General features: G+C 37.2%; 1 protein-coding gene and 1 long non-coding RNA gene across 2 annotated transcripts in view; both read left to right on the top strand.

Moving 5' to 3' along the window:
* Positions 1-3,689: 3,689 nt before the first annotated feature.
* The window catches only part of DNAH11 (dynein axonemal heavy chain 11), a 75,415-nt gene continuing 54,940 nt past the window's right edge, over positions 3,690-24,164 (top strand). Inside the window, 12 exon segments of the mRNA XM_041418255.1 lie at positions 3,690-3,699; positions 4,545-4,611; positions 4,613-4,702; positions 5,538-5,694; positions 5,778-5,841; positions 5,844-5,937; positions 6,585-6,625; positions 6,628-6,688; positions 7,506-7,644; positions 9,800-9,888; positions 9,987-10,185; positions 11,595-11,665. Of these exon segments, the coding sequence (XP_041274189.1) occupies positions 3,690-3,699; positions 4,545-4,611; positions 4,613-4,702; positions 5,538-5,694; positions 5,778-5,841; positions 5,844-5,937; positions 6,585-6,625; positions 6,628-6,688; positions 7,506-7,644; positions 9,800-9,888; positions 9,987-10,185; positions 11,595-11,665 (1,082 nt within the window).
* LOC121343277 lies at positions 10,918-22,855 on the top strand. The gene is made up of 5 exons (XR_005953677.1): positions 10,918-11,370; positions 11,595-11,660; positions 17,218-17,303; positions 21,647-21,803; positions 22,721-22,855. It is a non-coding gene; the product is annotated as an uncharacterized LOC121343277 (long non-coding RNA).

Below are 24,164 nucleotides of genomic sequence, written 5' to 3'. Positions count from 1 at the left end.
AGATGAGAGACATGTTACAAATCCTGATCTGTCTTTGCTGGAAATTTAGCCACAGAGAAGTTGCATTTATTTGGATTTTTGGGTTGTAGGTTTGCAGGAATTAGAAAAGGAGAAGGTCAATGAGATCATCAAATCTATTCTTCTTCTAGCAGGGATTGGGATTGATCAAATTTCAGGCAAGCAGTGCCTAGTGATGATAAGTAACACTGGAAGATCTGTGGTGCCTGCTGGGCTGTTACTGACTGTGCTGCTGCCCCTTGCATGAAGAATGCTTTGTAGCTATCCTTCCATGCTCCTCCCTTGAACAATGATCTCCTATGTTTTCTGACACCCATCTCTATAAAAACACAGGCACTTTGATGTATTTCAGAAGCTTCATACTGTGTTATCTCCATGCCAGATGATACTCCTGGCCTCGGTGACTATCCAGCCACAGCCATCAGTTCTCTGCGTGCTGCAGCTTTGAGTGTGCCTCAGGCAAAACCTTTTTTTGAAGGGCTGTGACTTGTAACTCAGAAGAACTGATGCTTTCAGAGGTGATGAAGGCTTGAACATGGAGCCTTTTCAAACATGATGGTAGGCCCTTACAGACTCTCCATGTAACTAAATCTCAATGATTTGTTTCATTCACACATAAGACAAGAAAACAAGTCTTCTGTTTTAGGTGTCAGGCATAGAGTGTGCTGGTGTGTAGACAGTGATTTTCAAATTCCATGGTCTTTGGAGAGATGTGTAGCTAAAAAAGGCATTTAGACCTTAATAAGGCAATTTGTAGAATAAGCATTAGCCATAAATAATAACAATTTCAAGACTCCTCAGTTTTATATTGATCTTTGTCCTTCAGACCCTTCTGACAACTGACAGAAGTGTAATTAACTCCATTCACTGATTTATCATTTTGGCCCAGCTTTTCCCCATAAAAACCTTGTGTGTAGTAATCATGCAACAGTCAGAGAGTCATCCACTTTAACAGAGGCATGCATTAGTGTGATTGACACAAATCTAATGTAAATGGTTTCCTTATATATGTGGTATTTTTGGATGCAAATAGCCCGTCATCTTACCAAACTTTTTGACAATCTTGCTGATCTTAAATTTCAAAAGAATACAGAGGAATACATAAATGTTGCCCTTGGGAAATACAGCACAGAAAAGGAGCATGTTCTGTTCCATGACACATGTAGATTTAATGATCAGATATGTTGAGTTATGTGAAATCTCCTTAATGAATTTTGCCCTCTTTGGGATGTAGATTAAATAGATACTTTCAATTGCATGAAATGTTACTTTTAGTTGTATAAATTTGGAAAAAAAAATAACGAACCTAGAACATTTTGTTACCCAATACTGTGTAAATTACTATCATTTAATAAATTGTCTATCTTTCTCTTGTACATAAAATGTTTTTTAACAGAAGGATACACAGTTTACTGTTTGGAAGTAATGAAAATGAAAATACGAGTACTAAAAGTCATAGAACTGATCAAGACTATGGTTGGATATTACATTTCTCATACTTTCTCTCTCCTGCTGCTCTTTTTACCTTGTCTTCTGTTACAGTTTCAGATCCCCTCCTGTCTTATCCTTTAGCACACACCTCTCCAAACCTCCAGCGCTCTCACACGTCTCCTATCAGCTGAACCTTTCAGCTGGTTCTGAGCCTCATATTTGCCGAGTGGCCAGCCAGCAGTGTGCTAACAGGGTGGCTGTAGGTCAGGGAGAACAGATCAGCAACTTCTGAGACAATAACTTACTGTTCTCAGAACAGTGCTGAATGCATAAGCATCCACGTTGCATAAAATCAATGTTGCCCGTGGTTCTGATGATTGATTGTCACAGCAGGGAGGCCCCAGACTGAATGGACAAGTATATGCAGCTTGCTTCTTGGAGAGTTTCTCCAAGATAGAGCTATGTTTGAGCACATGGAGACAGAAAGTACTGTATTGTCTGAGCCTCTACTGGGGCTGTGAACACAAAAAACTTCAGGCTTTCATATTTGGAGCTTTAAGACAGTATGTCTGTGTTCAAATCAAGTGGATATGTAAAAAAACCCCCAATATCTGATGTCACGTCTGAATCCTGCTGAAGGTACAGTGACAGAGAAAATGGATGGAAAATCCACTCTCATTTCAAGTTTGCAAAAAGTGCTGATGTAACAAAAATCCTTTGTGAAGATTAATGAGATGAACTTCCTTTATTTTTAGTACAAAATATACCATTATGCATAAATTTATGCATACTTGGGGTTTTTTTGCTTCAAAAGGTCTTGATTGCTACACCTTGAGGAACCTGTATACAATGCAGTACATTTCTGCTCCATGGAGGCATGAAGAGAGGCAGAGAGAACAGTGAGTTTTTGACCACCCAGCCCAGGCTGAGCTTAGTACTTCACAAACCTGATGGGTTTTAGATGTAGAAATGGCATCTGGCAGGCTGATAGAGAGCTTGGCAACAGCCCTCAAGGATTGCCACAAGAAGCAGGTTTGGACATCTCCTTTTTGTTTAATTCACAGAAAGTAAATACAGCATGAAAATAGTCATATTGGTATAGTTTACATATTAAATGTTAAACATATGAACATATTACTGGAACATATTAAACAATACAGCACCTACTGAAAAAAGAAACATGGCTTTTTCTTCAATTTCTGCTACCTCATGGGCATTTTTATCACATCTTAATTACTGGGATTTTGTAGGATTATTCTGAACTGAGACAAAAGCTAAAAGTGAACATTCTGCCACAATGCTGTGCTAAGAACAGAGTACACATTCAGTATGTATGCATACAATCCAATACATATATACCCATATTTTTGTGTAAGGAAGCCAAAACTATTCGGTTTGTTTATGTCAAACCAAGCAGTTTACGTCCATGTTTAGTTTTAATCCCATTTCAGAAGGATACCTTGTGCGATTTAATGTTTTGCTTTACCCTTTTTTACTTCAAACTTCTCCTGAATGTTCTTCTCCTGCTGTGAGGACTCTTTCTCTTCATGAAAACTTTCAGTAGTTTTGGTTTTGTTTTCCAACATAGAATATCTGCTGAAGGGAAATACAAAATAGGAAAGAGACTTTAAAGAGGTCATGAATATCTGACAGAATTATCTAAATTTTCCCTGTAATAGAAAATGCATTATGTCTTTCTGTTGATATTTCCATGTATTTTTACATTTGCCTCCTTAGAATTACATGCAGTAGCTGACATTAGGGTTTTCCCCCCTATTAATATGAAACCTGTGTAATTCCATAGTCACCTTGTATTACATAACTCCATGTAGTCATTTATATCGTATTTTGTATTCATCCCCTTATTGCTTTGTCTATTTTTAAAATGTCTCTGATCTTTCCTAAGGACTATTTTTAGTTTGCCAATAAATGTTCTTGTACAATTAGTACAATTTTATAAAGTCTGGTACATATCGCTATGGAGATTATAACCACAGAATTTTCAATTCCATTTCACGTACATCTTCTCATCCATCCATTTCTCCTACCGTGCCTAGCTGACCATCTGCAGCATTTGTGCTCACCTGGATTGTTGCTGTTTTGGAGATGGTTCAAATTTCTGTTTAAACCAGGATTTCTTCTGGCATCTCATGCTGAATATCAGAAAATTTGTACGTACAAGCCAGTTTTTATGGTGAATTAATTCATGATGTAGGCAGAACTAATTTCTAGAAGTAATGATGGTAGAGGGTACTGGAAGCCATCTGGTTTTAGAGGGTTCCCTAAATCTTTTCAGGTCACCGAGCTAAATGCTCTTTATTACCATGCTGCTTGGAGAACTTTCCTCGGGTGATCATTAAAAAATTATGTCCATTTGCACCAAAGATGTTCATGGCAGAGAGGTATCAGCAAGCCTTCAAGCCCAGAGGGTGCATGTTCGAATCAGCTATATTTTGCATTCACAGTTTGTTCTGCCTTCAGTAATGCACAATGTGTTTTGCTCTCCTTTCAGAGGCATGTGCACCTCCAGGGCTTCTCCTCTTCCTGTGGTGGCACCTTTTAAAGGTGCAGACAACTGAAATTTTGAATGTTTATTTCAAGCAAAGTGCTCACTGTATGTATAACTTTAGCTCAGGTAAAAGTAATGCTTTTGGTTTGAATGAACACAATGTTTCACTGGATTGGAATTGAAATAGGAAAGAATTCTTATTTTTCCCCTGAGCCTCAGAAATAAAAAGGGCTTTTAAGGTGGCATTCAGATAAGAGGAAACAAGGCTTGAGGAGTAAAATGAAACTCATTGTGGTCAAAGTAATGTCAGCTCCCTTGCAAAGACTGCATTGTTTGTATGGAGAGCCCTTGTGTTCTGCTGTAATAGCTCAATTAAAATTATCTTCTATTACATTTGCATCTGTATAAAAGCACAAATGCCTCGAGGTGCATCTAATCCCTTGTAATAGATTGTAGTAGTTATTAGTCCTAAGTGGCAGGAATGAGGTGTGAGGCCTGCTAATGACAGCCGCAGCTTTCTGATGAGTGGCACTTATACCACCTGAATAGCTCCTACCTGGCATCATGACTCTTTGATGGCTCTTAGGTCTCCAGTTCCAGAGCTTTTGCTTGCTGTCACAGGTATGCCACAGATGGGATGTTGTCCAGAAACAGTTTTGCCAACATTTGTCATGCTCAGTTTCAGTACTTTTATGAGTACTTGGGAAATACCCCTTGGCAAGTTATTACATCTTTGACTGACAGGTAATGACTGCTATAAATAACAGTGCCTGCTTTATCTGTTTCAGAAATGAAATGTTAAATGTTTCTTAAAAGTTCAGAGTTCTCTTCTACCTCATAGGTATATTATGAGGTTATCAAGGCACAATATATTTCAGAATCTGTGTGCATGTATGTGCACATACTTAAGAAATTGTATGATTTTAATAACCACTACCTTTATAAAAACTGAAATATTTTTGCATAACTTAAGCTATATAATCATTGTCTAGTCTGAAGGGGAATATGAGCAGATCTTTGCCAAGGTTAATCAGGAGTTTTCAGCAAAGATTTTTTTTCATTTTTAAAAGTCCGAACCATTGGGTTTTGTTTTTTTTTTCATGCCACATACAGTGAAACTTTTTCTTCTGGGCATGTTTTAGCTCCAATATGGAATTTCTTGTTTAAATAAGTGATCAAAAAAGATACACTCAGGCATCCTGGCTAGCTTAATGCTTTCAAACCTCAGCTGGGAGGCCAAATTCTGACGTTCAAGTCTTTGAAATTCTGACATTTGAGTTGCTGCTTTGAAATAAGCAAAGCAGCAACTACAGCCTCCTGTTTCCTGTCCTGTGTGATCACTGATAGGATCTTCCTTCTTGATAAAAAATATTGATGTAGTTAGTTTTCTTTTCTTTCAAAGTAGTACCACACCATGATTTTGCATGAATATAGAAGAGATACATTTGTGGTTTAGGTCATTAAGTTGTAATGAGAAAGTAGACTTGGAATCATCCATGAAACATAAGGGTTATAAAAAAAGCTCCTGATATTGTAGAAGTTCATTGCAATCCAAAAATATCCCTTTTCATATGTTAAGGTGTCCTATTACTCCAGCCCCGGCTGTCCACCTAGCAGTGAGTGGTGCTCCTGCAGGACCAGCTGGCACAGAGAAGACGGAGACCATGGAAGATTTAGGCTGTGCCCTTGGTATGACAGTGAAAAATTTCATCTATTCGGAATACATGGATGACGAGGTGAGATATTCTGTTAAGCAGTATGGAGATTGCTGTTTAGCTTCTTTTTCATGTGAATTACACTGGAAACTGCTGCTTTCAAGGAAAATATGTTAAATATTTTAATTTTATCTGTAGGGAATATCTCTAAAGGTTTGGTCCAGCCAGGAGCTTTGAAGAATTCAATCATCTCTTGGTAGAAGTCTAGTCAATAGTGGCAGTACAAAAAAAGCCTATCCACAATAAAATTAGGAAGAAAAAGAAGTGAGTGTGCTTTGTCCTTTGCAGGCTATAAATTCTGAACCAGTAATATCTTCCTCTGAAGTTCCTCTGAAACTATTTGTAAATGAAAGACTAGATGGTAACACAAAATCATCTGTGTAATGTACTACCCAAATTAACTTTCTCTTCAAACTGTAGGAATAAATGTGAGTAAACCCTGGTCCTACCAGATTACAGTTAAAGTTTTGCTATTGAAACTGGTTCAAGTCCTACCATGTGAGATTGTGGCACCCTGTGGGTGAGAAGTTTGGAAGGATTCAACTTTGCAAGAAACCTCAGTGGTTCCAGGACTTGCCAGTGCTTTTGAGACATGCCTTATTTTTCCACTGTCCTATATTCACCTTTCTCCGTTTTGGGTTTTTTTTTTACTCAATATTGTCTCCTGGCCTTTTCAAACCCTCTGTATCCCTTCCAATTTTCTTTTATTCTGTTTCAAAAGGTGATTCTTCCTATAGACATGCTTCAGCCACATGCACTGTCTGTGGCTCTCAGTGTTTTCCTTCTGAATTTAATGCCAGACAGATTACTAAAAGCTGAAATACCTCTGCTTGCTAAGGTCTAATAAGTTTTCTTTTTTTGTAAGTAGTATCTTTCTTTTAACACTTCTTCGTGTTATCTTTTTTTAACAGATTTGTATTTCTTAGTGACAACATTACACTGAAATCCAGAGCTGAATATTTATTACTATGATCCCTACATGTGCAGGTCAGACAGAACTATATGAGAACCTTTGGTTCCCCATTCATACTCAAATATGACAAAATTAAAACTGGTCTTTTAGTTCAGCAGTATATTTCTGGATGGAGAAAAAGAAGAAATATTGGTGTTTTTTTCAGTAGTAAGAAAGAGCTCTGAGGGACAAATTTGCTGGTTTGTAACTGGCTTGAACACAAAAGTCAAGATCTCCTTTTTTGCTAGTATGTAACTTAAGTAATGATTATTAATGAGGAAATTATGAAATTGTTTAGCAATAACATTATTACTTCATGTTCCTTTAAAAATGAGATTTAATGAGATTTTTTCATTTGTGTCATTACAATTTCTGGGTTTTTGTTCTAAGAGTTTGAGCAGTTATATTTAGAAAATAAACAGTAAAGCCTCTAAAGGCAACCAAGCCTTCACATAAAAGCACTAAAACTTTCCAAAAAATTTGAAAAGCTTTAAAAAAGAAAAATTTTTGGCAATGGTTGTGTTGTACTTGGCTTCCAGGCCCTGTACAGCTGCTGGCTGTGCCCCCAGTGATCAGTGACAAGTGCCACCACTGCAGCCTGTGCCTGCTCTGAATTTGGGCAGTACCTGTCTGTGTTTCTCAGATGCCTCTTTTGTGCAGCAATGTTATGGAATATTAACAATCAACAGTGCCTAATTAGCTCATTTGGCTTTGAACTAGGGTCCTTGTCAGCTTTGATTGACACTCTTAATTGTGACTCTCTTGAGCTCTGTTTTTTAAAATGTTTGCACACATCAGATATTTGATTTAGCTGACTTATTCTCACCATGTTTAAATACTAATCTGTGTATTTGGATTATGGGTTTTTTCCCTTCCCTAGAACCTGTGCCATGGTTGTCCCTGACATTGAACTGGTCTCTGAAATGATGTTGGCTGCTGAAGGGTTTATTGGTGCCTGTTTGTTAGCCAGGAAGTTCATCACCTACTAACCTCTCTGCAGGGAGCTGCTGCCTGAACAGGTGAGGGTTCTCTGGGCTTCTGGATTTCATACATATCCATTAGCACACACTCCATACCAGTGCAGCTGAATATTGCATAATAGGAGGGATTTATGCACATGGTCTTATCTTGTATTTTAAAGGCACTTTAAATCACATGTCCATCCTTAATAAATCATCAGACATGAATTTGGAAAAAAGTGTCCTTTCTTCTTACCTTTGGATGTTTGTAATGTGTTTGTTTTGCATCAAACAATTGTATATCACCACTTCATGCCTGGGATGACTGCCTACATTGTGCTGCTGTGTAACCCCCATGTAAATAACCATCTTTTGGAGAAGAGAGTAACAGAGTATAAATTATTCTGAAAAACACACAGCGTATTGTAATTGAATGAACGTGTCTTGAAACTTTCCCCAATAAAAGCAGTGACAACTGTTTGAAAAAAAGGAGGGAGAAAAGCATTTCTAAATAATTTAATTATTATACTAGAAAGAGGCCATATTCAGAAATAATATCTTAAAAATGCAAACCTAGAAATTGTATGATCTCTTCCCTGTATGTATGCTGGTTTAATAATCTCCAGCTCTATAATTTTTTGCAAGATATTCCTAATATTAATTTTTATCAATGGAATTTGAACTTGAAGAATCCTTCAACCTTAAGCCATAAACTCAAATAGCAGGCAGGGCCTTTATGAAATAAAAAACAACTTCATTTTCATGCCTGCATAATTTTCAAAATTATGTCTAAATATGCTGAAGATTTCCTGACACATCCTTGCAATTTTCTAGAGATAATGAAATTAAACCATGCTTATCTAAAGATAATTAATATTGTTTGCTCCACTAGAACAAAGATTCCTTGAGTGTAATGATTACTTTGTCCTGGAGGCACATTTTGAATTGAGAAAAGTAATTTATACTATTGTTTGCCACTTCAGTATTAATCATAACACTAATGTTTGAAGCAAAATCTCGAATGCTCTTCTTTGTTTACTTCTTAACTCTCATTTGGTTTACTTTTGATGGACATGGGAGAAATCAAATACCTCTGAGAAAAAATTCTGGGCTTCTGCATAAAATATACAGCAGTTCAGAGAGTTCTAAGAGTATTGCTCCAGTGTTGGGACTTTTAGAATTTTAAATATTCCTTTGGGATTCTAGCCTATGGAAACTGCTGCAGAACAGGGTTATCAGGCAGGGCTTTTAGTGCATATGTTGTCAAGGGACTTCTAGTCCTGTCAGGCTATGGCAGAGAAGTCCTTGTACACTGGACAAGCCACTCACCAGGCTGCTTTTAAGATGCGTATTCTGCTCTTTAACACGCTAACAACAAAAAAAAATTTTTGGGGGGGGGGGGGGGGGGGAACCTAAAAAAATAAAACCAAAAAACCACCAAAACAAAACAAAAAACCCCAAAACACACAAAAAACCCAACTTGCCTAAGTCTAACCAAAATCTTATTAAGCGCAGTCTATTCCTAAATATCCTGGTTTCATTATCAATTCTGTTTTAACTTCTTTTCCCAGATGTACCATTTCTAAAATGTGGAGACTCATTTTCAATGCAGATAATAGATAAATAATAATTTACCTCAGAAATGTTTTCTTGCTGATCATGAACTGTCCTGAGCTTGGAAATTACTTTTCTTTAAATTCTTTTTTGTGCTGTATTTAGTGCATTTGATTCACACTTAGAGTTACCACTGTCATGGAAGAGGATAGAGGCGTGGCATCTGTCAATTTCGAAGGTGTATGTTAAAGTTGTGAATTTACTTCCAGTTTTGTTGTTGTTTTGGGATTGTTGTTTTTTTTTTGTTTGTTTGTTTTTTTATGGGGGGTGGGTGGTGGAATTGATAATACTAATAGGCTTTATTTATATTAAATTCCTAGATGTGGCTGCAGAATATGTTTTCAAACTTTACTCAGCTGGTAGCCAGTTAAGAATGGGGAACCAAATGATGGAATACTGAAAATGAAATGCATATACAGTTATATATATTTCAGCCTTTTATATTTTTTAGTCAACCTCTAATACTGACCAAAAGCCACTGAAAGACTACAAGTGAATAAATGTGCCTTGTTTTACTCTGTGTGTAGAATGATTGTTTTCTTCATGAACATTACCACTTTTATTTCATGTGCTGACATGGCTGGTTAAAATGTCTTTGTAGGGTTGTTATGACTGGGGTCTTCATGCTATCAAGGCAGTTTTGGTAATTTCTGGGTCCCTGAAACAAGGAGACAAGAGCAGACCTGAGGATTGGGTAAAATATGTTTCTAGTGTTTTGCCTTTGAATAAAAACAGACTCCTTAAAAAATTATTTAATGTGCTTGTGATACATTGTTTACCCTCCTTTTCCATGTGCTTATGTGAGTCTTAAGAGACTTCAATTTGCATAAAATAGTGACAGATGATATCCCAATTTTCACAGGCGTGATCAGTGACCTGTTTCCATCTCTGGATGTTCTGAGGATGGGGAACCTACAGTCTGAGCAGATGGTTAAACAATCTACCCTGGAGCTGTACTTGCAGCCAGAAGAGAACTTTATTCTCAAAGTAAATGAATTAATTGTCTTTAATTACTTAAGATTTTTTATCAAGATAATTGCCAATGGGTTGTTTGTATCAGACATGAAGATTATTTTTGAGTGTGTTGAAGCATTGATAAAGTGTCTCTCAGTGACTCAGTATTTCAAAAGCATTTCATCACAGCAGTAATGTTCTTCAGTATGATAAATATGTCCAAGGAAACATGTGTCCTGTTTGGAAAAGCTGTGTACAGTGACAATCTAGAGTGACAACAGCGTTTGTTTGTGCACGGTAAGAAGAATTTGCATTTGGCAGCGAATTCATTATTGGTCAGATATTTATAGTGAGGTAAGAAGAGTAAGGGAACAAAAACATAAATAAGAAGGTGTGGATTTGGAATGCGCATGGTTACATGTGACTTTTATGTACTCTGGCTTTTATGAAAAGGATAATGCACGTTATGCTCTACACATGACATGCATGCAGGTACGTGTATGCATGCATGCATACTCACAAGAATTAGTTGCCCGTAAGCTAAATTTAAGCACTAATTTATTCTAATTACATACAGAGTGAAAAAGTGAAACATAGAAACACTGGTTAGTGTACAGACCAAATAAAAAGTGTATTTATTCCCACCTTCCTTCAAGGAACATCCACATCTGCTGTATGTGGCAGCAGATCCTTACCTTTATTGGGGTATATTGGAAATAACCAAGCTGGTTGAATGTGACTGATCAGAAGATTTATAAAGGATTTTGTGCTTTTCTCTCTTGTTCCATTATCCTGAACAGAAGGGTAAAAAGCAGTAAGGTATGTCTTGAGGTATTATGAACTTCACAGTCAGCCTTCTACAGAGTATTTTGTTTACCCTGCTAACTGGGTAAATCAGAAGACAAGCACTGAGGATCATGAACTTGTTCCTGTTAGGCTTTGGAAAATCAGAGTGAATACTCTTCACTAAAACAGCAATCCACAAGCAGCCAAGCTATTTCTAATCTGTGACTCATACAACTATTTCTTTGGAAGTAGTGTATTACTTTAGGAGACTGACTTTGTATTTTTTGAATTCCAGCTGTACAACTGATTGCAGAATCCACTCTGCTAAAGCAGTGGCAAAATTGTGATAACTGTTCTGTATCCTTGGGTTCTCACAGTCCTGCTGGACTGTGTGGCTGTCTGTCAGAACAGGATTTGTTCTCACTTGCTGAGGTAATTGCTTTAATTCTTTTGCACTAACTCTTTTATCATTTTCTGAGAGAGCGTGTTGCTTGATGCAACATTAGTTTTGCTGAGGCAAATCTGCCAAGAAAGTGCACTATTAAAGGGAATAAGAATGAGGAGGGGGGAAAAAAAATCTTGTGAACAATTGTCTCTGTGATAATAACTACAACAGGAGAGGAGGGAGCTCACTGTGTGTCCCTTCTGCGTGGTAGGATGTCAGCTGGAGGAGCAGCCGGCAGTGTGTCACTCTGTTGGTGGAATTGCAGGGAATGGAGAGGGTAAGGTACATTCCTTGCTGTGCAGCATGTTTTCCATCTCACCTTGTAAAGAAACTGCCACGGCTCTTGCATAACAAATTCTTCATGTTGCCTTTGCCTGAGGCTGCAGGGTAATAACACAATGCTGAGGCCACTCGGTCAGCCACATGATGAGCAATAGAAAGCTCAAACGTTGCAAGCAAATTCTACACTTATGTGTTCTTTGCATGTCCCAAAGGACAGTTAATCATGGCATGAAGTAATGAACATTCAATCTGACAGATTAGACTGAGTAATACTTTGTTCTGGAAGGAGAAGCAGGATGTTTTAATTAGACTTCTAGAAGGACATCATGGAGTGTCCTGCCAAAACACTACACACATAATTCTAATACATAATGCTTGCTTATTTATGCTACTAAATGCTGGCAACTGCATAGATTTTCTTCTCCATTTAACACTTTCTATTAGAATTGAGTGCAGAATATGACTATTACAGACTGGGAATCTCCTTTCCTATCCTTAGGCTTAATGGAAATTTGGGGCGAAACTAGCATAAAGACAATAATAAATTAATGTAAACTGTTGGCTGAGTACAGGGATTCAGTCCAAGATCCAGTTCAGTAAAAAGTGAAAAATTCCTACTATATGAAAATAGTGTCACTAACATTCACCCTGCTCCTTCCCTTCAGGTTCTCAAAGTTCTTCATCACATGTATATGAACACAAAAGAAATGCCCATTTGGAATTAATTTAGTTCAGAAGTTCTGACAGCTGATGAACTGTGTGGTTTTGTACACCAGGAAACCTGAGAGTGGAAAGATGGCAAGAAACACATGTGTTCTTGCTAGGATGTCATTCTCCATGCAAAATGGACAATACCAGAATTCAGAGAACATGCAAGAGATAGAATTCTTCCATTTTTCTGAGGTTTTGATGCAACTGGGCGTGGGTGCAGAGAACTGGTGGTTTGGAAAGGCTAGAGGGCAGGGCAGGATGCAGGTAGGCAGAAAGTAGTAGCCTGCACAGTTCTATGCAGCTGCCTTGAAGGGCCTGTTATTTTCTCCTCAGACCCACGGTACCTCCCTTATATCTCCCACGTCATGAAGACTAGTGACCAACTCTCCTGTAACCAAAACAGAAATAAGTCACTATTACTTAAAATGCAGTCATTTTGCTGTATTGAGTGTTCACTGAATTTTTTGTTATTTTAAATAACCACCTAATAAACATACAAAGGAGGAAAACTTGGGTTTGATGTTACAAAAGCTTCTTGTTTCAGTGATGTGTCATCTTCTGAAGTTTTAATTGCAATACAATGTTGTTGTTTAAGCACTTAAGCGATAAGATTCTATTGAAATACAATTTGTAGTTCTGTCATCTTCTCTGAGAGAACAAGCAAATATAACCCATGAGGGGCCAAAAAGGTTTGTTTTAAATAGGGATATAAATCCTATGTAGACTGAGTCCCTCAACACTGTTATGGATAGTAACAAGGTGAGCCTTTGAGACACAATTACAGTGGCTTTCCCTTTATCTGTTTTCCCATTTCTTCTTCCTCTATTTTTCTGGAGACAGTTTTGCACTGTGCATTCCTTTTTCTTTTATTCTTATTGTTTCTTTGGTTTTTGCTATTGCTAAGTAATATTTAATACCTAATTAACACTTTATGTCTTGCCTATTTGGCACAGAAAAGAGCCTTAAATTAGCCTATGAATACTGTATTGCTGAATGTGCCTTCTAGATGTGAGCTGATGTAACTCGAGGTATCAATGATGAGATTATTGAAACTGGTATTTGGAAAGTCTCTCAGTAAAATAGACTTAAGATTCCATTATTGAAGTCCTTGCATCACTGTACTATGGTAGTACAGTTTTAGCTTTTATATTTTTCAGATTCTGTGCTGCTTTAGTGTGTGGTTCTGAGCTTCATATTAAGGAATGGTAAGCTCTCATCACAGAATAGCTAGACAAAACAATTCCTTTCTAGCTTGGGACCAAGGACAATCAATACAAATTTCAGGCCCAAGAGCATAAAAAACGGTGGAATGAAGAGAGAAAAGCAAGGGTGGGACTTCATAACCTAAAGCTATAATTGGACAAGTAATTCCAGTAATGCAAATGGACCAAAACTTATAGACGTGTGACACTTTGTGACCGGTCATCCATTTTGTGACCATTTTGGGTCCATCTTGGGTATAGCCCTGGCTGGGCTCTTGTACTGCCCAAAGTGTGCCCATTGAGGCCTTTTAATAAATACCTACTTTATTCTTTAACTCTGTCTAGTCTCTGTTCTAGGTCAGCCTTCACAAAGCATCAATGGAAGGTTGGTGTAGGAAATCTAAATCAGTCAGTCTAAGCAGAGTAGGATACAGACTTCTTTCCTTCTTATTAATTATACAGCTAAACCACTTTTGCGGACTCTGAAATGCTGGAATGTAATGGAATCCAAATCTAAGATCTGAATGTAACCTCTGGAAAGTGATGGGAGTTTTATGCTTTCCTGTCTTAGAAACTTAAATACTAGTAATCCTCTGGTTATTCAGCAAGGTGCCTGGTGGGGTGAGCCATATAGTCTAACTTTATCTGTGAAACAGGAAGTGGCTTTTTTGAGAAACATTTTGGAGCACCTAAATTTAGACTTCTGCTCTGAATCATCTTCTGATTATTTCCATTGTCCTTGAGAGAGATTTTTCTCTCCTCTGCTTTAATTTGCTTTCAGGAGAATTCACATTGGCAAAGCAGGCTAGTCCCCTTTTAAATTAATTAAACTCCAACAAACTCATACAAGGTCAAGTAAAACCTTTTGGATTTGTCACCCTCTGTGATTCTGGTAAAAAAACTCTAAGGCATGTTCAAACAGAGTTTGTTTAGCTTGTTTAAGGAATAGTGTATGCATTGTGTTGCAGATAATCCTCTGTGGGGTTGTAATAAACATGACTGCCTTGATCACGTTGTTGTTAAACAGCATATTTTAACCTTCTTTTGCTAAAAAGTTTACTGATGTAAACTTTGCCCTGACAGAGTCATAGGCACACATTCATTGCTTGTAAATGTGCCTCCTGTTCAGGTACAAGTTTAAGAGCTGCTGCCCCAGCTACAATATCCAGAGCTGGTATTCATTACCCGAAACCCCAGCACCTGCAGTAGAACCTGTGGGTATCTGATGATATTAGTTGGCATTTTTAACATCTAGTTTGAAGATTAATTGGAACAAACTCCATCATTTATACTGAGTCTTCCTTCTAATTTTTATTCTGTTAATTTATTATTTATTTGGTGGTCACATATATCCCCAAGGAGGCATTTCAGAGAATTTTATCATCAGTTAAGTGGTGTTTTTTCCTCTTTTGTGCGTACTGCTTAATCCGAGCAGTAATGTGGAGGGTTGACCCTGGGTGAATGCCAGAAGCCCACCAAGCCACTATTACTCCCTCTCATCATCTGGACACTGAAGAGAAAAATACGATGAAAAGATTCTCGGGTCAAGATAAGGACAGGGAGATCAAATACTCAGCACACTGTCATAGGCACAACAGACTCAACTTGGGGAAATTAGTTTTATTTTTTACCAATCAAATCAGAGTAGGGTAGTGGCAAAAAAACACCCAAAATCTTAAAAATACCTTCCTTCCAATCCTCCCTCCTTCCCAGTTCAACTTCACTCCCACTGCCAATTTTCTCTCCCTCTTCACCCCATTAGCACAGGGGGATGGGAAATGGGTTTGCAGTCAGTTCATTGTTTTCTCTGCTCCTCCTTCCCTCTCAGGGGAAGTGCTCCTCACACTCTTCCCCTGCTCCATCACAGGGTCCCTCTCATGGCAGACAGGCCTCCATGAGCTTCTCCAGCTTGAGTTCTTCCCTTGGGCTGCAGTTCTTCACAAACTGCTCCAGCGTGGGTCCCCCGTGGGGTTACAAGTGGTGCCAGCAAACCTGCTCCAACGTGGGCTCCTCTCTGTGCGGGTTCACAGGTCCTCCCAGAAACCTGCCCTAGCACAGGCTTCCAGCACAGGACTTCAACCTTTTTTAGCCATCTACCAACTTCTCAGTGGAGTACCTTTTATCCATAGTAAGAGAAATTCAGCCTCCAAGTCCATTTAAATCATTGAAAGTAATGCCCACAGCAGCTGTGCACCACAAATTGAAGCCTTAACCTTTTCCTATGGCCACATTTATGCACAGATAATTTTTTGCCAGCTAAATTAGCTTCACACAAACAAAGTTTATGAGATCTAGAGGAAACAAATCACTTCTGCTAGGCATTTGAACAATTTATAAAGTTAGAGTTGTATTTCTGGAAGACAAATTGTAGAAGGTATGATAGCATGATATATACCTGTCAGTGGAGGATGGAAAGCATGAGCTGTTATTTGTAATCACCTCAGTTTGAAGGTATGGTTATTTTGGTTATTTTTTTTCCCTTTTTTCAGTGTGTTCTGCATAGAATATTTGCAAGTGATTCATGGTGTTTTGGTTGCATTAACTTGTACTGTACAATTTTTTAATGCTTCGATGAATAGGAATTTTCCTGGGGAGATTAGAAGTCTGTGGACATAGAAACATGGATCTGATGATCAAAAGATATAATCAAAAGATAAACTCCTGTTGTCTTTGAGGGTTAATATTTTATAGGAAAATACAGAGCTTGTAAAATAAATATTTACCAGAAAATTGAACTTGGAAAAGAAAGATTTATCACGCAAGGAAGCTTTTAGGTGCTCACAATAAGTAAAGCTGTTTATTGCCAATTCTGTCCAAATGGATTTAGGTAAGTTGAAAGCCAGGCCAAAAATTAATTGAAATCATTCAGAAATTAAACCACCTACATCTTTCACCAGTCTTTGCTTCTCTAACAGTTATAGGGAGACTGGTGTTCTGTAAAGCCTGAGGTGGAACAAATGCACTTCAGGTACAACCAGATTTCAAAACCTTCCTATTATAAGAAGCTGAATAAAAATTTTCAAGTAGAAATATTGTGTAAAAAGTAAAACAATTTTAGTAATTCTTTGAGAATAAAAGAATGGTGTATCCTGCTTCATCACTTTTTTGGATTTAGTCCTAGCCAGAGAAAGAGACAGAAATTACAGTTTTCTTTTAAAAGTAAACTGTGATGTGCAAATGTTTGGGGTTTTTTCCCTTTCAATTTTAGTCAGTCTTTGTTCACACATTTTAGACTGTACATCTCTAGTACTTCATTGACTGACTCGTAATAAAAGGCAAAGCATTCTTGCTTCTTGGAAAAACAGTGTTTATAGGTAATAGGCATGGTGCTGTCTCTGAAGACAAGCTCCAGACCAACAATCCATTCAACTACCATGCAACATCAGCAGTGCTCCAAAGTTCCATACAGATGTGAGAAACTTATCTTCCCTCAACAGCAGAGATAAAATATATTCCACAGTTTTTACGGTGTTATCACAACCATTGGCTGCTGCTTGTCTGGGCCTTGGCAAAGTTCATTGCTTTGCAAACTGGAAAACTTTGAAAGTTGTGGCAGGCAAGGGGAAAGGAGGAGGATGAAACTGCTTGATGCAAACTGAAACTGACACTGTGCTCCCACAAATTGCTGTCTGATTGCAGATGAGAAAATTTGGCTTTACCTCTGTTCACAAGAAGCCTTGAGCCAGCCTTAACCTAGCCTGGGTGTCTCAGCATGGTGTCTGTAGGTAAGCCAAAATGGACAGTCAGAAGTTGAGTTTACTTTTGCCAGGTACCATAAAACATCCAAGGAGGGTCGATCCCTGTCTGGTGGAGTTTGGAGTCTGTAGATGAGATGGATGCAGATCAAAGGAAATGTTAATATAACACACAAATGGAGAGGGCTGTATGTTGGCCAAAACTGTTATACTGGTGGTAGATTTTGGAACAAGAGGAGACAGACAGTCAAAGCAAAATAGGCTCATAAAAGCTGTCTGTTTTGCTCTTCATGAAGAACATGATCAAGGGAGAGCCCAGCTGTCAGTGGATATGCCCTCGTTGCCATCCATTTTTTTTATCCTTCCTGTAAGTTGAACAGGAAACAACTATACAAAAAAAAATTGTGCCCTCTTTTTTCATGCCATGAAAAGCACTAGAGAAGTAAGTTAATACACTGGCTTGTCCTTTTAAATGTCTGGGACAAGATAGCAAAATACATTTTTCAGTTTTAAAAACTTTCTACAATTTTAGAAGTCTTCAGAAAAAAATCTTTAAAAGCATTTAAGTGTGTTTGATGTGTAGTTTAACTGCTTTTGCAGTCAGTTACCTAATTTTCCAGCCAATCTACATTGCTGATAATGGATTGCATTTTCACCAGGTTTAAAAAAGTAGGTATAAATCCACAAATCTTAATTGAATAAGCTTTTGCCCTGTTTTCTCTTTCATATCTTGTATTAATTTCTTCTGTATTCACATCAGATAAGCAAAGATCATTTTGTCTTCTTTATATCTTAGTTTATTCTTTGAAGTGTTTCCAAATTCATGTTAACATAGAATCCTGCATTAGCAGAACTTAATCGCCTTTTTCCCATCAAAATTAATGGAAAGATTAGGAGAAAAGAAATTTGCTGTGCCTCAGAGTGAGATCATAAACTGTTGTAAACTGTCATAGCTCCTTTAATGGGGCATCAGCCTTAAAAGCTTTCAGAAATTCCTCTGATCAGGGAGGGATTTTTCAGCTAATGACTGCCATTCCAATACCAACCACAGCCATGGCTCTAGAGTACAAAAGCATAACACTTTCCATTGCAAAGAGGAGCTTATGAAAGGAGCTCCTGGGCAGCAAAGGCTGTGTATTCTTCTTGCAGGAAACTTAAATAAACCAAAGATGTGAAGTCAATATCACAGAGGCTTGTTCTCCAAGCATGCTACACCCACCAACGGTCTCGTGGCATAAAATTTGAGAGTTTATGAACCTTTAAGGATTTGCTGTGAAATTTTAGTAGTATTCCTTCACATTTTAAGTCAGTATTGTAAACCATCCACTGCTTCTTCTAAGAAAAATTAAGGCATGTAAAAAGCAGTGGACTCCTCTCATTATCTGTGGCTCTTCCTTCTGTCCACCACTCTTGAGCCAAGTTCCTTTTGTTAAATGCTCTTCTACCGAGTCCCTCCACTAATCACAGCAGGTAGCTGCATGACAATCCAGAAACAAGTAATTGTGTTCCCTTCCCATTGCATTTACAGCATTGTCTCAGTGAGCTGTGATGGAATGACATGTACTGTCATGTGTAGATCAAAATGATGGCCATTATTTTTGTGTTTGTGTGTCCCAATATTTCTTCCTGGTAAATGCATTCAAGTGATACACTGAAGTGCCTTCATGTGTCTTAAGCCATCACTCCAAACAATTGTCTGGAACAGTCAAATTGTGGATTGTTTTCATAATGGAAAGAATCATTCACATCAAATTGCACAAATGAGCAATCTAAATTGTCTTAGTTCATAAAAAAGAGCTTAAGAGATGAACTTGTTAAAGTACAGTGATTAACTACTGTTCATTGCTATGTTCTTTCCATAGTTGAGAGGTTAAAATATTTTTCTTACAGATCATATCGCTTTTAATCTGCAGTATTTTCTGTCAGTTCTAATCTTATCTGTAGCCACATAACATTTTTTGAGGTATCTGCTAGAGTGGGTGAGATTAGCATGTAGTGTAGGGTTTTATTTAGCATTCCCCTAGGCATATGACTCACCCGCTCTGCCTCTAGAACAGCAGAAAAGTTGAAAATGTTGCTTGATGGAGGCACGTTCTGATGCAAACTAATATGGATACATTAATTCTGGGGCCTCAATAATATTTAAGTCTGGAACACTGCCACAGAGAACAAAAATGTGCAAGTGTTTATAATTGTGGACATTATTTAAAATTTAGATCAAGAGAGATGATTCCCAGTGTGAGGTTTAAAATTGAGCTAAAAGAACAAAATCGTCTTTTATATAATTAAGAGACTTTAGGCCTTTCATATGCACATAGTTTCTGCAGGAAGTTTTTTCCTTTTGTGGTAGGAAAGCAGGGTAAGTGCAAACACAGCTTTTGCCCCTAGAATTTATGATCATCCAGTTGCAAATATGTTGAGGTTCTCCATTTCTGTCCTGTCTTCCGGCACACCTTCACTCTTTATCTTCTTGTTTCACTTCTTCAGTCAATAACCATCCTTTCAGCTGACTGTGACTGGACAGAAATGGCCTTGGAAGCATTTGTTATCTTCGTTGAGATCGCCAGTCAAAATCACCGTTGAGGTTTGCAGATGATTCATTTCACTGAAAACCTATGACAATGCTTCCGTAGTCCCACTGGAAACTGCTTGCAGTGACGTGTTTGCTTATTCTGCTTTGCCCAAGGCACTCATAAGTCTGCAGTGAGTCAGACTGTGGCAGTGCTGGGATGTCCAGCCTTCAGCTGTCCCTGTGCAAGGGCAGTTTCCATTTCCTACAGGCTCTCATGGACATGTTATCCAGCTTTTAAATAAACAAGACAAGTTCAAAACCATATAATTACATTTCACTCTTTTATTTTGCCCAACCCAAAGTATTTTAATACACTGTGCAATAGAAAAAAAAATTAAATCTGTAGTCTGCACTTTTTCCTCTTCTACTTACTACACATGGAACTCATAATTATTTTTCCTTTTTTTTTAAAATACATATAGGCATTTCTTATTGACAGATATTAAAGTCTTATTAAATTCTGGCTTTCATCATCTCAAAATCAATAGCAGGTGTATCCCAAATTCATTATTGACTGAATAAAAAAAAATCTGGGTTAAATGTACAAAACTTTTGAGAAATCTTTTTCCTCTTGCCAAAGAGTATGGAGTTTGTATTAAATGCTCTGCTGTGCTGTAAGGATTTTAACCACTGTATTCCCTAAGTGTTTCATAACCCTCTTTGGTTCAAATCCCAGCTCTGAGACAGAGAGAATTTAGGCTGCTTTTTGAAGATGAGAGCCTCAGTCACTGTGACAATACTGAAGTTTTCATTGAAGTCCACCTATTACTGTGGTTTATTTTGTGCAGAATACTTTCTGTGATAATTTGAACAACAAAAATATATGACCTAGGAAGGAAGATTGTGAGTTTGTTCCAGTTCTGCTTTAATAAATTCCTGGTGTTTTCTGCAGGTTTTTGTTTCCATGCACAAAATTGAAAAAGTGCAATTAGAAATCAGACTTCTGTGAATGATGAATCTCGTCATACATATCTGTGGAATACTTCACTAAGTGACAAAATTGAGGATCACATAGTACCAGAGTTCAGCATTATAATAGTTCTTAATAAAAGTTGTTTTATTCTATGTTTTCAACATGACTTAGCAGCCTTCTGTAGCTATTTTTTTCCCTTACACATCTAAGGGAAGTAGTGCAGTTGCATAAAAATTGTATAAACTCAAAGGTTTATGTCTCAATATTTTGCAGTTCTGATGAATACCTAAGGGTCTTTGAATTAATTTGTTCACTGTTATAGTAAATTTGTAAACCTGATGGTCTGCACTGACCATCGTGCAAGCACCTCGTTTTGGGGAATAGGCTGAAATTTAGTACAATCACCTTAAAATTCCCTTGTCTGGGAGATATTATTGCATATTTTTGCACTTTACATATTTTCCATATTTTTGCACTTTACATATTTTGGTAAAGATCTTATTTAATCTTTCCCAGGAGAAGGAGAAAATAATCTACTCACTGATTAATTTTCTGAGTCTCAGGATACCTGGGGATTTCACATTCAAAGTATTTCAGTTTTAAAGTATGCAGATGGATATGGTGTGAAACTTTCAAAGGCTGTGTAGTCAATCAACTAAATCAGCAAGACTTTTCTGAAATTCAGAATCCCAAGGTAATATATTCTTAAAGACTATCTGTGGGTTTCATTGATTGCTAAGGATTCAATAGTTAAAAAAACCTCCCAACCTTGTACATGGTGGAATGTTTCAGAAATTTTAGCCAGCATGATTTTGAATTCTTGATTTTGTTTAATTTCAGTGTTGCTTCATGTGGTAATAATTTCTATATCTTTGTGTTACATTTCAGGGGTGTTTGGAAGAACATGGTCATACTGATGTTCCAGTAAAAGAATGAGAAACTTTTCTGTTTTATTAGTGATCTGAATATGCCTGAAGTGTGTAGATATGAATTTGTATGTGACATGCGGTGACATGATGTGACAGCATATTGATTGTGGACACTGGTGAGCATTTACTTCTTACTTAATGTTACAATTTTTGTGGTTTGGTCCATGATGGCAACCATAAATCACAGATAAAACAGAAGCTTCAAAACTAATGGATTAAAGAGAAAAGCATATGTTCCTGGGAGGTTATAAACTGTTTTAGAAAAGAGAAGCAGAAAGTGAAGGGGTTATAGGGTCTTGGAAGGAAAGTATCCTTCAGCTGCTTTTGATGGAGCTGCTGGATGTTGGCCCCACTGATTGACTGCAGACAGCAGGGATGGCTGAGATACAGAAACTGATTCCCTAAGTTGCAGGTGTTTAGCCTCTAACCCTCTATGTTTTCTTCACCTGTAAAGACAACAATTTCTTCACCTGTAAAGACATCAGACAAAATCCATAGAAACTTTACGATACTGGTTCAAATGAACAGTCTTTTTCTGCCATGAGAATAACAGCATAGAAGATGGCCACTGAAAGTCATTCAGTTGATTTGGAAAATTAAGGTAATTACAGAATGACAGAATCTTAGAACTGTTAGGGTTGGGAGGGACCTCTGGAGATCCTCTAGTCCAAGACGTCAAGGCAGTGCCACCTAGAGTAGGTGACAACCTTCTTACTTTCCAAATGAAAATGTAATTGTTTTGGCTATTAAAATATATTGTATTCCTTCACCAGAACCTGTGTAAATATAAAGTTTCCAGTCCAAAATCAACAGATTAGTGTTTTAGTTCATTTTGTTACAGGAAGACCAATACTCTGTGTAAAGACTTCACTGTTATGTGAAATACATATTAGATTCTCGTTCAGATGTCATGTCTTCATGTCATCTTATATGACATGAAGAAAATACATGACTTACAAAGAAAACATTTTGAATTATCTGTACTGTTCTTACATCTTTTCATGCAGATGAATTGTATATTTTTTTTCCCTAGGTCATACTTCATCCCATGAAGAAATAACACAAGGCATCAGCTGAATATCTTGATAAGGAACAAGATGTAAAGAGAGAAAACAAAGGAAGTGACAACTCAAATCTGAAACATCTCTGGCTTGGAGAAATCAGTCAGGTCTAACTTGGTGACATGCAAAGCTAACCTCTCAATACTCTCCTATTTTCTTCCCAAAACTATATTCTTTTTGAGACAGGAAACCTTTTATTCTTTCACAAAGATTTCAGAGTTAAGATCTCAAAATCTTTAGTGCTTAAAAGGGTTGTTGCTTCTTTCTTTTGAATGGTTTTGAATTCTTTTAAAACAAAACCTAGACAAAAATTAAAAATTTCAATTTTTACAAAACAGATCAAATCAAGTAAATGCTGACCATTAAATTCAGGAATTGAATATAACTGGTTAAGAATTCTAAAATAGAGTGAAATTCATTGCAAACACATGGAAAGAAAGAGAATGCATTACCTTATGAAGATCTGGGAAGAAAGTATTTGTTGATTTGAGCAGGGAATAACTGCATTATTCATGAGTTTTCCTTTTACAGTATTTCTTTTAAAGACCTGCTTGTCCTAGTTGACATGTGCACTATCATCTAAAGAAACAAGATTCTCTTCCCAGCTGGAAAAAAAGAATACAAATTTCCAGCAACTCTGAGCCTTTCAAAAGTTTATTTTATTTTATTTATTTATTTTATTTATCTCTATCCACTTTTTAGGTGGCCTCCTTTTAATTCACCAGGAGCTGTGTCGTTTGGAGAGCCAGAAGGAGTATTGGATAATGCAGCAAACAGAGGAGCATGTCCCCCATACTCCATGATAATATTTGCTGTTTTTTTTCTTATTGAGATCAGCTACTTTTCCTCTAATCTGTGATGAGTGATGATTGTGTGCATTCTCAAACTGATTTGTACTTCTTTTGACCATGCTTTACTCATCTCCAAGTGTGTTTGGAGCCAGTTTCATTACAAAAAGACCCTTTATCATCAGAAGCTTTGTGAAACTGTGGTATCTTTATTGCAACAGAAATTTTGAACAAAATATTATGTGATAGAAAATGTGTGATTATTCTTAATTTTAAAATGTCAATCCCAATTCAATACTTCTTGGATATTTGTATTTCCTGTGGGACAGAACTGTTGATTCTTCAACTGAGGTTAAGCCTGGAAATGTACAGTACTTCAGCGTTTTGTCACTAATATTAATCAAGTTACATTTTCTTTCTCAGTTCTGATAGGCAGAAGGTAACTATTAAAGGAATTCATAATTTTCAGTATGTTGCTTTTATGAATCCAGCTGCTGGGAGCTTCATTATCAAGCCTAAACTCCATCTAGGGTTTAAAGTGTCATATTATACCAATCCTGTATTTAATACGTGAAATAATTACTATTTAGCTTTCCACTACAATAGGTAGCAGATGAAAGGTAATAGG

The sequence above is a fragment of the Onychostruthus taczanowskii genome, unplaced genomic scaffold (genome assembly GCF_017590055.1).
Source record: "Onychostruthus taczanowskii isolate IOZ18803 unplaced genomic scaffold, ASM1759005v1 scaffold59, whole genome shotgun sequence".
In the NCBI taxonomy this organism is placed as follows: Eukaryota; Metazoa; Chordata; class Aves; order Passeriformes; family Passeridae; genus Onychostruthus; species Onychostruthus taczanowskii.
Note: the sequence above shows the minus strand (reverse complement) of the source record. Positions and strands in the feature narration are given on the sequence as shown.